Raw genomic sequence first — 18290 nt, forward strand, 5'->3', positions numbered from 1 at the left:
GTTACAGAAATCCTAGAGGAATTGCACACTTTCTGAAAATGTATAATTCTCTTTCATCCAGCCAGTGAATGCAGCCCAATCTTACAAGATGAAAGTAATGAGCTCTGTCCAAATTGGATTCAAGAATTTATTTGTGTATGTGGTTGTAACCTATGGTTAACAAAGTTTTATTATACCCAGTGTTGAAAATTGTATGCTACAAGGTGGGGGGGGAGAGAGAGAACATAAAAGCTAGCTGTAGCTATATACACACACTTATCTAGCAACACTCCTTGCATCAAAATGTGATAGTAATGGCCTCTTTTCAATTTCACTTTGTGACATTCAACTAAAAAAAGTCACAAAAAATGCAAGTATAACAGTTATGTATCTGTGTTATAGAATCAGAATATCCGAGTCGGAAGAGACCCACAAGGATCATGGAGTCCAACTCCTCAGTTCCCCAAGGACCACCCCAAAAATCAGACCTCATGTCTGAGAGCGTTGTCCAAACGCTTCTTGAACTGCAGCAGGCTCAGGGCTGTGACCACTTGCCTGGGGAGTCTGTTCCGGTGCCTGACTAATGCTGCTCCTTATAATGTTTAAAAAAAAAAAGACATTCTATAGAGGGAAATAGGCAAATGTATTTTTCCGTAAACTTGGTTACATTCAAATGTGGTGCCTCCTTCTGTTTCCTTCTGACAATTCTAGACTTGGGCTTGTCCAGCTGAAGAGACAGTCACCTGCTTTTTCACTTTAACAAACTTGACAAAAACATTTTTTTTTTTTTCCCCAGGAGAGCTGTTGAGTGAAGGTAAGGGTTAAACACACAAAGCTCCTCAGCAGTAGAGAAACTCCCTTGCTGATGTGGACTGGCTGCAGTTTATTTTCTCCACCTACATGTATGTTATCATTTGACGGCCCTGAAATTAATTACTGGCGCTGAGGCGGGCAGTGTGGCAGGGTGTAGCTGATGTGTTACCGCAGTCTCTATTTGATAAATCAGGCCTGAGTCCCACAAGCTGTTTGTGAAACAGCTCCAGTATGTGTGAGGAAACAGTTCCCTGGCATCAAAAAACAGATGAATGTGTGTAGTGGTTCAGAAAAAAACACTCTTTTTTCCCCCTAGGATGGGACAAGTTGTTTAAGGAGAGGTTGGACCTGGCGCTTAGGGACATGGTTTAGGGGGTGACATTGGTGGTAGGGGGATGGTTGGACCGGGAGATTTTGAAAGTCTTAAAGATTCTCAACCTTAATGATTTGATAACTTGCTGAGGTGAGAAGCCACAATTTAAAACTTCCTTCATGCTGAGAAGAGCAAGGAAGGAATCCTAGAATAAGCCCTGAGAGAGCACAGTCCAACTGCTGGCTGCGCACAGGACCTCCCCAAAAATAAGCCCCTGAGTCTTGAGTGGTGTTCAAACACTTTTTGGGCTCTGTCAGGCTCAGAGCCATGCCCCCTTTCCCAGGGAGCCTGCTCCAGCGCCCTGACATAAGCTATTTCGCACAGAAACGCTACACGTCGATTTATTTTATACAAACAATTCATTAAGCTCGCCTCAGGGGCAGACATGGCGCCTCAAAATGGCGCCCACCGCCACGCGCCCCCTCAGCGCCTCCCGCAGCCCCCCCCCGGCCGCCGCCTTCCCGCCCATTCCCGCCGGCCCCGCCCCCACCCACGTGCGCGGGCCCGGCGCGGCGGCTCTCGCGAGATCTCGATGTAAACAAAGCTGCGGGGGGGGGTGCGGAGGGGGCAGCGCGGGCCCGTGTTTTGCTGCCTCAACCGAGCTTGGGGGCGGGGCGGGGCGGGGCAGGGCGCAGCCGCTCTCCAGCTGTCTCCGCGCCCCGCCCCTTTCTGGAAAGCGAGGCGGGGATTGGATGAGAGCAGGGAGCGGCCCGCCCTCGGCGGCGCGTGATTGGCTGGGGGCCTGAGGTGCGCTGGGTGTCATTCCCCGTGGGGGTCCCAAACAGTGTCAGTGAGGCGGCGGCAGGTGAGGGGCGCGGGGCCGGGGAGGGGCGGGACGGGGCCGCTCTGAGGGGGCGGGCGGCAGCCGGGGCCGGGCGGGTGGCGGCGGCGGCTGCCGGAGCCCCGCGGAGCCGCTGTGGGGAGGCCGCGGGGGGTGCCCGGCGGGGTCCCGGCGCTCCCCGGCCGGCTGCGGCCTGACGGACAGCGCGGGCGGCAGCGCGGGGGGCGCCGCGGGGCTCCGGGCGGTGCGTCCTGGGTTATTTGTATATTTTTATTTATTTATTTTTGGATAAGAGTGGCCATTCGCGGCTCCGGGGCCCGTGGGAGGGCTTCTGTGGGGCGACCCCGCCTCGGCCGCTGGGTGCGGGGCCGGCGCCGCGAGCAGGAGGAGGCTGAGGGGGGCTCGGCGCGACCCGGCCCGGGGGGCTCCTGTCAGGGTGGGACCGGGGGGGGGCTGCGGAGCTCCGAGGGGCTGGGACCGCGGGGAGGGAGCCCCGCTGACAGCTGGGGCCGGGTGGGGTTTGGTCTCTGGCGGCCCTTCAGCCCGCAGGTTGATGGGGACGCGGTGGCTGGGTGGGTTCCTGGCACCTCTGGGGCCCCTCAGGTGTCTCCTTGTCTTCAGCGGAGGTGTGGTGGGTGTACGCGTGAAACGCCACAAGTGTGGAGGCAAACTTGACAGGGGTACAAAGAACTGACATAAAGTAAAATGTGCTTCATGGCGCTTTCTGTGTTACCTGCGCTGTAACCCAGTAGAGATTTTATGGGCGCATCATATAGCAGTTATGACTTTATCTGGTGTTTAAACACAGGATTATCTAAGACTGTGCCTTATCAATAAATAGCGGTCTTACGTAATGCTATAACACCTGTATTTCTGTACCGTTATCTTCAATATACAGTTCAAAGAAAATTTTCTATTTTATTATGCTGCTTTGTGTTGATATTTTTGCTTTCACACACATGGCAGGAGGTGTGTTGATTGAAGTACTGAAAAAAAAGTCAGAGTGCTGTAAAGGGACGTTGTTTGACAGGTTTGAGTAAGCTATTTCCTTCTTCAGGAGTTCTTCATCATTCTAAAAAATACGGAAAAACTAGTATAGTAAGCAAGTGTTATACAAAGGATTATTATTAAAAAGAAATGTGTTTCTTACAGGTATCTGCAAAGAAACAATGGCGACAGAATCTCCACGCCGCCCTAGTCGATGTACTGGAGGAGCAGTGGTTCGTCCACAAGCTGTCACGTAAGCACCTTCTGGAAGAAAAGCCTGTATTTGAAATGTTTTTTGTCTCGTATGTGAAGAACCCAGCCCAAACTCTGGCAAAGCCAGCTGTGAGAGCTTCTGCTGACAATACAGTTTTGTTGCATTGAGTATTTTCTAATAAAAGAAAGTCAGCAATTGTTGCTTTCCTGTCTCCTGGGCCTATTCAGGTCAAACGGTCTCCCTCGATGGGCTGCTTTTAATGTAATACACCAAAACCTTTGGTCAGCCTTCAGAGTTGTACCGTTTAAAGACTAATACTTTTTAAGATAAAGTTTTGTTGTTTACTTACACAATTCTGTTGAACAAACACCACGCTGGCCATAGATTAATGGCTGCAAACCTCTTCCTTAGGCCAGAGGGAACATGTGTACCATGTTCCTTTCTTGCTGTTGTTGTAATAATACCTTCTCACAGGGATGGATGTATTAAAACATATAACCTAGCACTGTAACACAATAAATTGTGTTAGAGGTTTGTCTTGCAGCTATGTAAAAGAAGTATTTGTTATATTGTGGAATCTCTCAACAAACTCATCTGTTTGCTTTTCTTCCAAGTAAGCTTGTTCACTGGAAAAATAATAAAAACACTGTAATAATAGGATTACCATACCATTTTTTGGTTAAATATAGTGGCTTGTTCATGAGCTGTATCTTTTCGTTTCAAAACTTTCAAGTACTATCTTTTATATGAGATTTTATATATGCTGAGCAACATGCAGCACCCTGTAGACTTCTGCTGCTTGTGCTGAACTCCTAAACGTTATAAATGTTATAAACGGAAGATGGTAGTGGAATTACAAAGAAGAAAAATGTATAAATAATAAACTTTTTGAACCTGATTCTACTATGGATTTTGAGAGTTCTAATGCGAAGTGTTCTGTGTTTTTTTTTTTTTTTTTTTGATACATTTTTTGCAAAGCACAAAAAAAAATCCTGTGGAAGTTTTTCCAACTTTAGGAGGGATTTAGAGTACACACAGTGAATAAAGCATCTTCCAAACGTCAGCTTTGTTTCAGGATGTAGTTTGGGGGTGGGGGAACAAACAACAAACCAGTACTCCTTTCATGAACTGAAAAACGAGGACAGTATGACACGTGCTGGTAGGCATCCACGTGGGAACTTCAAACGCTACTTAATACTATACCCGTAAGATAGACAAGTATTATTGGTAGGTAATAAAGGGCTCTGAAGGGCTCAAAGACAGTTTTGGTGACCTACATAAATCAAAGAAGAATCAGCACTAGAAACCACAGTTTATTTGTAAGGCCTGTGCTTAAAGCAGTAGAACAAAATTCATTTGATTCGCTAATCCTTGGATTGCTGAACGAAATCTAGTTTAGTCAGTGGTTGAAATAAGCTTTCTGAACTCTAAAATTGCAGGGGTTTGATTCATTTTTGTTCTCAGAGAGGAGTCAACTAGTTAAGTTGATCCAAGTGTTCCAGCATTTGACTTATAGTATCTTCGGTATTGCTGTTATATAGGGGAGAGTACTTCATTCTTAACTACTAAACGCTCCAATTTCTGTTAAAAGAATCATACGCTGCATAGTTCCTGAAAGCAGATAGAAAACACATATGCCTTTGGCTAACAAGAACCTAGGTTTCCCTACCTTCAGTTTTTCCTTGCTGCTGTTAGAAATTTGCATTAGCACAAGAAGAAAACACTAATTGCCTGCCAAAATACAAATAAGCTTGGGAGCTGCTGAAGCCGTTACCTAAAGAAAGTTGGTTTTGTGTTTGTTTTTTTTTTTTTTTGGTTTTTCAGACTCCATGAGCAATGAGCATAGAGGTTGTTGCCAGCATATTTCAGTATTAGCCATTTCAGAAAGCACAAACTTCTTCTGTAGTTTCAACACCATCTAATACAATCAGCCGATGTTGTACATTGCTCAGCAGTTACACAAGAGCCTCATTGCTCATGCAAGACTAAGCTAATAAAAACATTAGTTTAAATCTACCAGAACAAATGTATACACTATATACTATTACACTATACTTACACTATATACTATTCTAAATCATTGCTGCTAATGAAATTCCAAGAAGGAATAAGCCTCCCAAGCTGTAAAATCATAACTAGAAATATCTCTACACTTCTTGGTTAGGATTGTGTTCCGTCCTTTGCCACTTCCACTTACTTCATCATTGTACGTAGTGCATGTGAGGTCAGGAAGTTCACTTGCCCCGCAAGGGCACCTCCAACCATTAGCTTAAGTCCTCTTGTTCATGGTATAACGTCGAAATCAAGTAGAAAAATACTGAGAAATAATTTCCTGTTTTGCTTTCGTCATTCAGTCTGAGGTGGAGAAAGTGGTTTCTTTCTTGACTTACATTTTATACTTTTACCAGAGCAGTTATTTCATTATTCCATATTTCATTATGGAATAATGAAATAATTTACTTTCTACATACTTCTAGGCCACTACATACATTATCAGTGTTTGACAGAATGTTAAGTAACTGCATTGAATACTTAGTATTTTTCTTTGTGTTAAACATAATGTGTGTCTTTTCTGGTGATACATCTTGTTTAGTGTATTCACAACCATTTCTGAACTTTAGTAGTAAAACATTCTCCTTCTGTTTTCAAGGGAACAGTCATACATGGAAAGCGTTGTTACGTTTCTTCAAGATGTTGTGCCACAGGTACGTGTACATCTTCAAAAGTCTTCAGTATGCAAAGTATACTGAGCAGCTGAAGTCGCTGCCAGGTGCACCAAAATATCAAAAACATGATTTACTTATTTATTTCTATTACTTACGTATTTATTTATGTTACTATAAATTTTGAGACCAGGCTTTTGAGAGCACAAACTGCATACTATCTGAAAACTGGGCCTAGAGACTTCCTCTGATAGGTCTTAATTTAAATGAAAGTCTTAGATGCCCAGAAATTGAAGAGCTACCATATAAATAGCAGGAAGAAGATTGCTGCCTTTTCCTGTGATAATTTTGGCAACAGGATAGTTATGGAGAGAAGAGAGTGGGCGTAATAATTGCTCTGCCCCTTACAAATGTGTTTTTTCTGGGTTGTAGTTGGAAACCTGTGTATGAGCTCTGCTGGCAGAATTGGTGTTGGGACAAATTGATAGTTGCTCTTTGTCAGCCTTTATCTTTGGCTGAAAAGGAGAGAGTTTCTTTTGCCTCCTTTGCTTCTTTTTTCAAAATCTTGTTTGCTTAACTTGCTTTGGGAGTGTCCTGGCTCTTGGGGCATTCTTCCTTCTTTTCATTTCTTTTTTTTTCCTCTGAAACAAAACAAACAAACAAACAAAAATCTCCACCAAAATAAAAAAACAAAACGAAAAAAAAAACAACTACAGTGCTTCTGTCTGCTGTTGACCATAGTTTCCACAGGTAATAGGAAATACAGCAGCATGGAACTGGAATGGTCACTTCTGTATTGCTCATGGGCCTCTCAGTACCAAAGGGAAGCTAATTTTGTTTTGCTGCTCTTCGGAAAGCTACAGTCACTAGTGGAGAAGCGTTGCAGCTAGTTGCCAGTAGCCTCAGGAAACTATCTTGGTTCTTACTTGAATGACTATCTTGAATAACTGAAGTCATGAATTTCTTTAATGATATTTAAAAAAAAATCCTCTTACTCATATTGACTTGTTAAATGCATTTTTGGACTCATGGTCAAAATTAAATTAGTCAAACTGTCAATTTAAAAGATTGCTGCATCCTTCCCCCACCTTCTTTTCCTCTGTAGTTAAAGGATACAGTCTGTGTTTTATTTTACAAATCAGTTTGCCTTGGAAGCATGGAATGTGATTTGTTTTGGAAAGCAATACCCACACTTATTTTTTAAATTTGTATTTTTAGCTCATGTTATTGCTTTTCTGGCATGTATAAAGTGATTATATGAACTCGTTTCATATTTATTCCAATGTACTGCATAGTATTTTGCCATAATTCATTTGGAAGTGATGGTATTTCTACTGTAGCTCACGTTCTTACTACTGCAGTTCTCCTGAGAACTGTAAAACATGCAGCTTGGAAACACTGCAGGTCTCCTTCACAGTTTCTTTTTGTATCTCATCTTCTTATGGGAATCTGTGGAACACAGAACTGAAATGTGGGGCTGTTCTTCTGGAATTAGAGTTTATTCTCTTTTAAATGGCTATATTAAAGATGTCACATACAGAACTAGAACATGCCAATAAAATAAACTGTAGTAAAGGTCTCTTTCTTCTCTCAGTCTTGGTTACAGAGCCTTTAAGTGAATAAAAAAAGAACTTTAGAAGTAAAAATGCCTCACATGAGAACCTCTAGCATAGCTGTTGTGCACTGCCTCTAAGAACAAAAAGTTAAAGGTTGTAGAAATTGCTGTATTTTACCTTGACTACATTGTTGTAGGTCATGTGGTGTTTCTAACCTGCTCCAGAAAGCTGTCTGTTATATATATATAGCTTGTCACTTCTACTTCAGTAAGCGATGTTAGAATTTTTGAGTTAGTTAGAATTTAGTATGGATTATGTTGATCACAAATCCATTGATTTTTGAAACAAAACCTCACAGTAATAGTGGTGACAGTTATCTCAATGTTACTGGTTTTATTTTTTATTTTTCAGTTTACATTCCCTCCTTTGCTCTATAAAAGGAGAAAAAATAGGTGTTAAACTTTATTTCAACTCTTTTGCTTTTCATCCAGGCCTACAGTGGTACCCCACCAGCAGAAGAAAAGGAGAAGATCATTTGGGTCAGATTTGAAAATGCAGATTTAAATGGTATGGTTTCGTTTTTCTATCAGTGAATAACTGTATTTTTATTCAGTACATAGGAAATAAAACAAATAGGTCTTGCCAGTTCATCCGAAGGCAAACTAGCACTTGCGTAGGAAGAGGGGCAAACTGAATGAAGAAGTCATTTTTCTTTCCTTAAGGTAGTTGAAGACAAAGCATAGAACTGAATTTATTTTGTCCACTGTTTGGTTTCAAAGACAGATTATCTTACCTGTGAATCCAGTCCAAGTCCTGGATATATTTTCAGTGATATGATAAGAATTCATAATAACCTAAAAAGGAGGAGCTGGTAGGGAGAGTGATCAGACAGTTCTATCATGTCTTTCAGGGAAATAAAAAGGCGTAGCCACAAAATATTCTTAAAATGTTAACTTACCACTTCCAGTGTGTCTTAGTCATCAGCAAAGACTACTGCCTGGCAACTGGTGTTCAGCGTCAAGACATGAAGAGGAAATGGTCATAGGCTTTTGCTAACTGTATCAAGTAAAGTACATCTCCAGATAAGAAAAGAGGTGTTTTACCTCTGTCTATCCCAGCTGCTTTTTTTTTTTTTTTTTTTTTTTAACAAGCAAAAAACAAAAAACACACAAAGATTAGAGACTGAAGGGGAAAGACTGAATGCTGCTGTCAAGCAACTACTCACATTAATCAAACGTTTAGCAGTTGCTTGTGCTGTTCCTTGTTTACTGTCTTTCTTTCCTGCCTAGAGCTGTATGATAAAGGCTCATTCTGGTCTCATATGAAGTAATAGAAACCGTAGCCAGAGCTATGATGGGGAATTTTCAGTTTTTCCAATAGGTTAATAGGGAAGATTATATGTTTTCCAGCTGTTGAAATGGCACAGAGCCTGTCAGTTCATAAATTCATGATTGTTAGAACTAGAAAACACCAATCAACTGGTACATGGCCTTATGTCCAGCTTAAGGCTGGTTGAAGTTTTTTTCCTTGAGTGTATCTTTTCCTCTTTTGTTTATTTTCAAAAATTCTTGGTCATTCTCTCTTTAGGATCTTTTCTACAGCGTAACAAAAATGCTTTAGAATATTCTTCAGAATCTGTCATATTCAGTCTAAATTGAATTTACACAGCCTAATCTGATTGGGCCTGCGTACATGGTCATTTACCATCCTGAATATTTCCTCTCTCTCTTTGATGGTCACATGCTTGCAATGAGCTTTTGTTCAGTCTTGAAAATGTAGTTTTAAAGGGTGTTAGAGAAAAGCTTAATTTTTTCATTATTATGTTCTGTAGCACTTTTGTTCCTGGGGATTTCTTTCTTTTCATGAAGTTGATATAAAGATTATTAATACAGTATTTAGAAAGAGCTTTGATCAGTCTGCATTTGTACTTTTAGTATTTGTTAATGTTTGTTTTAATGATCCTTTCTCTATTTGAAAAGTTGGCCGCGTTTTATTAATGACTGGAGAAAGAGTTACAGAAGTTTTGGAGGTATTTGTGATAACTGATAAAGAATATTTTCTCCACTTCAATGAATGTATTGTTTGCCTAAAAATATATTCCAGTGTTGTTTCAGTGTAAGAAATTAAGACACTTCTCTTTACCTTTAATTACAAAAATGGGAGCAAGCATTGAGAAAATGCCTAGTGAGAAAACACCTCTAGTATAGCTGATGCTAACCATAGCTGATCATAACCTGTTAACTAATGTCTTTAATATTTAAACCCAATTTAGATACGTCAAGGAATATGGAGTTTCATGAAATACATAGCACTGGGAATGAACCACCATTACTGCTGATGATTGGCTACAGTGATGGAATGCAAATCTGGAGCATACCTGTGAGTACCAGTTACCTTCTCTTCTACGACAGGGGTGTTTTTGTTTGTACTGGTGTGCCAGTACGTTAATATCTTATTTTTTCCTATTAAAATAAGTAGTGCCAATAGTTACCATCAGTGCCATGTGCTGTGCATGTAATATACTTATCTTAAGATTAGTACTGAGCATAGATCAAACACTTGAATTCCTGTACCTTCAGATTTGAGGAGTTATTACAAATGATTTCTTTTAGGTAAATTTTCGGAGTCTAATTGGGAGCAGCATATGACATTGTAGAATAGTTTATATTCCAGAAAGGACAAATCTTTTTAACCTACAGAAGGGAAAAGAGGGTGGAAAAATATGAAAAGAATTTGTTTGTCCTAGGAATGCAAGCATGACAGTATTAATAGTATTTTACAATCACAGTGTTTGTCATGTACATGATTTGCAATTTTAATTTTATTATAAGTCTCTATGTGCATATGGGTTTGATTTTATGCTGTCATACACACCCTGCAGTTTGTGCTTCAGAATGGTTTATGAACACATGGTCTTAATTTGGGGAGTTTTCCCCAAATTTCTTGAACTATAGAATAAAGTTTAATACAGTAGGTCATAAAATTCTTAACTCAAAAAAAGTTTTGCTCATAACACCTTGTTCTTCAAAATAATGTAGTGAGGATGGAGTTCTTTCTCTTAATAAAATGCAGGGCTTTTTTGAAATGTGTATCTTTTTGTATGACTTCGGGGTTAGCTGTGTAGGACAAGTTTATATACCAGTAGCGTAGGTGCTGTAATAGAAAATACTCTTTATTTTGTACACCAAAAGATAAGCACTGTCTAATGGAGTTTACTGGGGTGTGGGAGGGCTGGCTTTTTCCCCTCTTAATTACATATTGTTAGCTGGAGCTAAGGAAGAAAAACTGCTGAGCTTTGGCATTTGAAGGAGGGTTTAATAGAAACAAAGATCTGGTGTACTTTACTAAGTTTCAGTATAATAATGGAATCTCTATCTGATAGTATGTCCTGAGAAACCATGGCTAATTCTAACTTCATTGGCTTTATCTTAAAGGGAGCAAAACATATCTTCGGATTGTTTTCCTATTTTATCTTCTTAGGGCAGAAAAGCATGTGATGTAGCAAAGCTAGCTTGTTGCTTGTTCACTTTTTAAAAATATCTAACACTGGAAAGAATTTGAACACTAAAAATTGTTTCATAGTTTAAAGTTTTGTACAACATTTTGAACACAGGCCAATTCTACATTACTATACAAAATAGATTATTAAAATGGTTCAGAAATGCTTTGTTCTTTGAAGTGTATTACAGAAAACGGACATTAGGTGTCACTAAGATACCGAGCTAACAAGGAAATACCTCCTGCTATTACTGCAGTTCTATACTGCAAGGTGATCACTTAGTTAAGAGACTGTGAGTAGTCATTTAGATTTAAGCTAAAGAATTTTTGTAAAACAGCTCAGATTATCCTGCTGAAATATTATTGTCCAAATAAGTGTGTATTTTCCGAAAAATGTACGGCAGTACATTGTGGTGACATTGGACTTGTCCTGGCCGCTGTACATACAGTAAGAAGAGCTTTGTGTCTGGCAGACAGTTTTTTGTTTTGCTTTGTGTGTATGTGTGTGCACACATCTGTAACGTGCCCTTGCTTTGTGGAGAGGTGAGAGTTCTGTGCATCCCTCTTAAGTGACTTTCTGTGTCCGAATGAAAGGGTGTCTTTGTAAGAGCTATCTGTATCAATGCTCTTGAGAAATTCATTGTGAGATGGGATCCTACATGTATAAGGCAAGCAAGAGTGAAAGCAGTAGTGCATCTCATTTCTTTGATACATGAACTGATTACCTCAGTGTAACCTGTTCTGCATTAGCCGTCTGCGTTTAAACTCTTAACCCATGGTTCACTGCAGTAAGCGTGAAATAATTTGGTGGATTTTACTAACAAATGGGGAGCTAAACTACTTCACGCTTATCCTGGCTTATGTGGAGTAAGTCTGTTCACTGGTACTTTCAGGTAGGTAGTATGATGTAATTTATCCATGTTTCCCAGTGGGAGAGGATTGTTTTTTTTAGTTGTTTTGTTTGTTTTCTTCTTGTGTCTGGATTAGCCACAGGCTAGGCCATGGAATGCCTGCTCTTACCTCCTTTTTCAGCAGGACAGTGCAATCAGGTTGTATTTTCCCAGTGTTTTGCACTTATTCGTAATCCCTAGATTTTGATAGTGTTTAGTAATTTAGGAAAAATAAAATGAAATTGCAAGAAAGTTTCTCTTATTGTTCATTTTTTTGAGGAGGTATTCTTAATGGGGGTGAAAGTCCAGTGAAGTGGAAGAAAATGCCGACTGTGGAAATGTTGTACCTTCCGTCCTAAGCATGTCAGCTGTAGAGATAGCACATCACTTTGCCAGTCCTTATTTGTGTAACCTGTGAAATTGTGATGAGACCACATCCAAAGAGGCACAGCTTCATCCTGTGCAATACTGCAATTTGTCTGTCTTAGTATAATTTCAGTGTCCGAATGGTTCTGTTGTTAGTAACATGGTCTTGGATAGCTTCTCACATTGATAGAGAACATCGTAACACCAATTTTTAAATACCTTTTCAGAGCCTGTATACCATGTGCCTGGAGGTAACATAACCTGTATTTACACATTTGTGTTTATCCATTTATTTATTTATTTTTGCTTACTTAACCTGAGTAAAAATCTGGCGGACAACAGCTTTTTGTCCTCTGATACTATACAAACATATCCTTTCTTCTTGATTTTGCTCAGTATTTAGCTTGTGATTATGTAACATTAGTCCAGTTATTAAGAAAAAAAGAGATCTCTCTAGTTTAAAAACCTTTCAATCTGAAAAAGCAACAATTTGACATTTATGTGAAAATCTACTCAGTAAGGCTATTATCTCTAGCATTGTGCTATTTATTCATACAATTGAACCTCTATTCAGCACTTAATAAAATAATGTGTTGCAGGCAGTCCAGTTTGTGTGTGAGTGATTATGAAGTGTTTATGACAGCTTCTAAGCTGACACTCGCCGTAATGGTGTTACATTGACTTCTAAACACCTTTGCAGTCTGCCTCCAGGAGTGTGTGTCTCTTTGCAGTCTGAGTGGTTTCACATTAACATCTCCTTGGAGTAAGATCTTTGACTACAGAAGTGTTACTTGCAAATGGAAGATACCATTAGGGCTGCTTCAAAGGGCTGAAATAATGTTTGGACTGCTGGGTGCTGAAGTAACGGCTGGGGTTTTGAAGTGCAGCGTCTAAATCTGTATTGCATAAGAAGCGGAAGGTGTCCATCCAAACGACTTCGCTTTGATCTTTGTTTTGAAATAGGGGTGGGAAGGTTAAAAGTGTTCTTAAAATATGCCTCACTAAGTGGGGAGAAATCTGGGAATATACAAAAGTATGACTAGAAGTTCCTAAAGTTTCTGTTTGATAATTGTGCTGTGTACTTTTTTGTTTCATTTGGACTTTGTTTCTCCCTCGCTCCCAGTTTCATGTTTCAGATACAGTTGGAACTGGTTTCTGCCTAATGTGGTTTCCAAGTATCTGTTCTAGATGTTCCTGTTCAGAGAAATGCATGTTGGCTGGTTTTATGGCAGATAATTTTTTTTTATTGTATGCAGGAAGCATCAGCAGTAGAAAATCATCTTAATTTAATGGTTCATATTACAATTAAAACAAACAAACAAACAAACAAACAAACAAAAACAACACACAAAAAACACACCAAAACCCAAAGACCCAACTATCAAGCTTGAGTTGAATAAAGTAGAAACTACCAAAGGGATCTTCTAATAACAAGGGCAGATGTATATTTAGCAAAAAATACTTAAAGGCTGTGGTATAATGATGTTGCCACAAACTAACAGGGTGCGTCAGCCCATATGGTAGGTGACTTCCATCTGGAGACTGCTGGAACACAGAGGACTTGTTGGACAAGGATGGCATCACGCACTGCCATTCTCCACTGCCAGAACTTAAATTTCTTTAAATACTGGTGTCAATAATGCTCTGTTTGTTCATTTTTAGACCTGCAGGTGTACAGCAGATGGTGTGTCTATGTGGATGTCTAGAGGGATGGATATGGTAAATGAAGACGTGTCAGTTCCATTTTGTCTTCTCTACTGTTCATGAGAAGTTTGGTCTGGTGGGGTTTCAATGAGGTTGTCCTAGTCCCATTGCAATTTTCCCCTTCCAGAGCTTCGGGAAAAGGATTAATCACTTACCACATTGTAAGCTGCGGGCCTTGCTCTTTCCTGATACAGGATACGGCTGTTCAGGCTTGTCTCAGCCACTTGGAAATATCTGATGATGACCTGACCTAGAAACCCTGAAAAATGTTTAAAGACTTTACAAAACATCCATGCAAATCATTTTAAGGCTTTGTTTTTTTGTACTGCTGCTGCCAGCGGCATACAAGAAATGTGTTTTTACACTCATTAAGTGACTGCAGGTCTGGTGGAAGATTTTTTATTTACATCATAGCATGTACTGGTGTGTGCTGGTGGGGGGAACGACTGACATGCAAAGAACTAGGGAGGGCTATAGTGAAAGGTAACAGAGGCGTCCAAACAGTTTCCTGTAGCTCTCTTTGCATGGGGTCAAAGCTGAAATGAAGGCTCCTGAAGGTTGTTTGTAGCCATATTCTGCCTTTGTCCAGTACTGTGTGTGTCGTTCTTGTCTGTGTGCAAAATGAAGTGATGGAAAAGGGAGCAGAACTGACTCCCAGAGGAGCTTACAGGGAGCTTGCAGCCTGATCGTGCTAAAACTCTTCAAAATGTATGACAAAATGCGAATGTTGAGGACACTGTAACCAAAGCCACTTCTAAGTTCTCATTGTTTTTAAAATTCAGTTTCTGTTGTCATAATTTTAAATGATAGATGCAATTTCATACTTAATTCGGTCACTTGAGTAGGCTTCTGTAACACTGAGCATCTAAATTCTCATGATCTCTAGATAATCAGGGAGATGTTTTGAATGAAAAGGATGACTGCTTGAGTTCCTAAGATGACTGGTAGTAGTTCTTGTCCCGGCAGGATTGAGTCAAACAGTATTTTGTGGTGGTATCTGCCAATTGCTGATTGTCTTGTTACATTGCTCTATTAAAGTATGTACTCAGAATATTTAAAAAACAAAACAAAAAAAGAATAACAAATTGATCCTGTGCTTTGTAACAGTTTTTAATCTATAAGCAGTGTACTTTTCCACTGTTGCACAGTAGTTTAAGCATTGAATTTCCAACTTCGTTTCAGTTTGGTGTGCATTTGACTTTTTTCACCATGTGAAAACCATTTTCTATGGTTGGAAACTATTAGTTATCCTTAGTGTGAACAACACTTTCTTTGTTCCTTTTTTTTTTCTTTTTTCAGAATGGGTGCAAACTGGTATGCTCCAAACAACAAAGCTCTGTCATCAAAAACAGTGCTCCAGCTTGCTGCTCTGTCGCATTTTAAGCAGTAGTTGAAAATACCTGAGCGGGGGGAGTTCTTCCACTTTCAGTTTGTCGTTCCTGGAGGAGAGTGGTGAAGCCTTCACTGGGGGCCAGGGTTTGAATCAGGCTCTTCTTTGCTTGCAGCCTTCCCTGTAGGTCTGGGGTTTGATAGCGGCCGCGGAGGAAGCTGAAACACGCTATCACACCAGCCTGGAGCTCTTGGTTTGGACCCGCTCTTTCATAGAATGAGTACCTGATGCTGCTTTTATAGTATAATATTCAATTCTTGAAACCCGTTTGGAAATATTCTTGGCTTTCGGAATGGGAAAGAAAAACTTTTAAGAGCTTTGAAAGCTGCCACAGGGACTCGCTACTTAGCTGGATCAAATCCAAAATGGCAGCCACAGCCTCCTTTCTTCACAGGTGCTTTTTGAAGAATTTAAAGCTCTGTTTTCAGTTCACGAAGTGTATTTATATTTTGTCTATGCTATGAGACTGTATAGCTCAAGGGACTGGTAATAGGATGTGGTGCCTTTTACCATAGACTTGCCAGCCCGCATCTTGCCCAAATTGGCAGTGACAAAGCCGTCAGCCACTTACTGGTGGGGTTGGGCTTACATTAAATGTGGTTATTTGTCACCCTGGTTCCTAGTGGAGTAAGTGTCCTGTTCACAGAAAAGTTTGGCTGTCTTTGTCGGCTGTCTTGGGAAAGAGATAAGGCCTGAATTGGCAGGAAGATGATACAATATCATCTCCCTGTCCTGAAGATGCTTCTTTCAGTTAAAATTCATACATGTGGCCTCAGCAATGGTAATAAAGTTTTATGTTTTATGTAGGTAAATGAAAGGTGTTAGCATTAGCCACAGTTAATTCGGAATTTTATGAGACTGCAAATAGCAGAAGTTTTTGCTGGTGATAGTTTGAAAAAAATTAATTGTAAGTCAAATAAAATCTTGAACTTTGAAACCCTAATGTATTTTTCAGTGGCCAGCAAACCAGCAACTTGGTTGTTCCTAATTCATGGTATGCAACAAAATGCAATGCCTTGTGTGATTCTCTGTTTCTGTAGAACAGTTAAGATCATGTACCTTAAAAAAAATAAAAACCCATAACAAGAACTTAAGCTACGATAGAGTCCTAAATATTGGTGTTGTAATCTGCTCTATGTTGTGTTACGTGCAGATTTGTTGTTATCTTTTTTTGTGCTATTTAGGGAGTTTGGCTTTTTCTTTACAAAGGAGTTGTCATTTGTTGGGTGGCATCTTGTAATTTTATTACTAAATCAACGGTGGGGGCCCTATCTTAACATTTGCTCATTTTTGGCCCCCAGTAGACAGCAGTGTATAACCAGCTGAGTACGTGAACTGTACAGATGGCTGAATGTATTTGAACAATTAATTGCTTTTTTTTCTTAGTTATGCACAGTATCCTTGGAAAAAGTCCTACACAAACTGGGAGGAAAGGACATGTTACGTTGCAGCACTACATATTACAGTGGTCTCAAACCAGAGTTACGAGCTGAGCTCTTCCAATCTCGTCTTTGCCACCATCTGATTCTGTGGCTGTGGTTATTCTGTTTATCTTTCTGCTGTTCCCCCCAGCATCAAGTGAAATAGTTACCTTTCAAGTAATTAATATTCATTACTAAAAAGTAAAAATATATCCATGAAAAGAGCTGGCTCAGATTTTGACGGTAGGTGCTATACAAATAAACTTCATTTGTATTTGTACATTTTTAGGCTATTATTTGAAAATCTCGGCTTTAAGCTCTGCCAGATCTTGGCATCGCAGGCTAAATAAACATGCTTTCTGGAGTTCAGTGTATTTAAGAGCAGAAACTCAGTTACGCAGGTTTGGCCTTCTTAGTGTATCTTACTTTTGGGACTGTAACTTTATTTGAAGTAGATTGGAGCTAGAGCTGATGTGCTGGCATACTTAGAGTAGAAGGAGGTGACTGAATTGGGTTGGATTATTTTATGTGAATCACTTCTTCCGTACTTTTGTTATGCTTGTTCTTTTCCCTCTTGTTTTCATTCATAGCCATTGATGTGCATACACATGTGAAACAGCATTTTCATGATTTTGGGGAAAAAAACTTTAATTGCCAATAATAATAGTTCCAAAGCTTTTTATTTTTCTTCTTCTCCACTTGGTCCTTTGCTCCTCCATAGTGCTGCTGTGTTCCGACGGACAGAAGGCCTGCTGTGTTCAGCTCTCTCTCTCTCGTGTCCCGTCCCGTCCCCCTGTCTCCCCTCCACCTTTTCTCCTTCACTGTGCCCTGCTTTTTTCCAAGCTGTCTTTCCTGGTGTCAGAGGACTTTTTATCTGTGTTCTACTCACAGTCTGTTAAAAAACAATCAACAAGCCTTTACCGAGTTGATTTCTGATCATTATTTTTATGTCTGGTATAGAATCTGGTCAGTGAGTTTGTCAGAGCAGGGGCGTTAAGCTGTCTCAGAGGGAGAATTCAACTTGTTTTTGCAAAAGCTGGAGTACTGCAGGGTTTTGTGTTGTTCAGATGCTGCTGCTAGCTGGACGAGGAGAATCCATAATGATAGGAACATCTGCCTAATAAGAGCAGAGTAGACGAAGGGATTAGTTTTCATATTGATTACAGTTTTAAACTGTTGTGCCCATCAGGAATAATTCTGATCACATCGTTGATGTTAACTCATACCAGTGTGCAGCTGCTAGCTGTGTGCAAACCTGAAGTGGCAAGGACTGGTATTTCCCCAACTTGGTGTAGCTCGCATGGTGTTAAAAGGCTTACTGCAGCAAAGCAGTAGTTCAGGGCATTCTGTTGAAGCAAAAAATGCAAACTCAGTCTTTATGAGATCAACATCTCTGCAGTCGGTCAGGTTTTCAGAATACTCTTACGGAAGACCTGTGCTTCTGTGGGGTAAGTTTCATTCTGCGGCACTGTCTAAAGCAGTGATAATAAATAGCAAGGCTTGGAGTTCAGACTGGTAGTAAGCTAAGGGTGTGAAGTACTATACTTTTGATTTGTTGGTCAAACAGTAGCAGTATTTTAATTTTCTGAACGTGTAAGCTGAAGTGCAGAAAGAAATAGGAAAAAATATGAAATGACATTTCAAAAAGTTAACTT

General features: G+C 40.1%; 1 protein-coding gene across 12 annotated transcripts in view; it reads left to right on the plus strand.

The window, feature by feature from the left end:
* The first annotated feature begins 1818 nt into the window (after window positions 1-1818).
* The window catches only part of BCAS3 (BCAS3 microtubule associated cell migration factor), a 354393-nt gene continuing 337921 nt past the window's right edge, over window positions 1819-18290 (plus strand). For 6 of the 12 annotated variants that reach the window (XM_068656220.1, XM_068656216.1, XM_068656222.1 and 3 more), the window contains exons 1-5: window positions 1819-1970; window positions 3099-3186; window positions 5798-5852; window positions 7858-7933; window positions 9639-9745. In XM_068656220.1, coding sequence (XP_068512321.1) covers window positions 3116-3186; window positions 5798-5852; window positions 7858-7933; window positions 9639-9745 — 309 coding nt within the window. In that variant the 5' untranslated portion in view covers window positions 1819-1970; window positions 3099-3115. Of the gene's footprint in view, window positions 1971-2065; window positions 2191-3098; window positions 3187-5797; window positions 5853-7857; window positions 7934-9638; window positions 9746-18290 lie in introns of those variants that run through there. The other 6 variants (XM_068656218.1, XM_068656217.1, XM_068656219.1 and 3 more) reach the window with 4 other exon arrangements.

Source organism: Anas acuta, chromosome 19, assembly GCF_963932015.1.
Source record: "Anas acuta chromosome 19, bAnaAcu1.1, whole genome shotgun sequence".
Taxonomy (NCBI): Eukaryota; Metazoa; Chordata; class Aves; order Anseriformes; family Anatidae; genus Anas; species Anas acuta.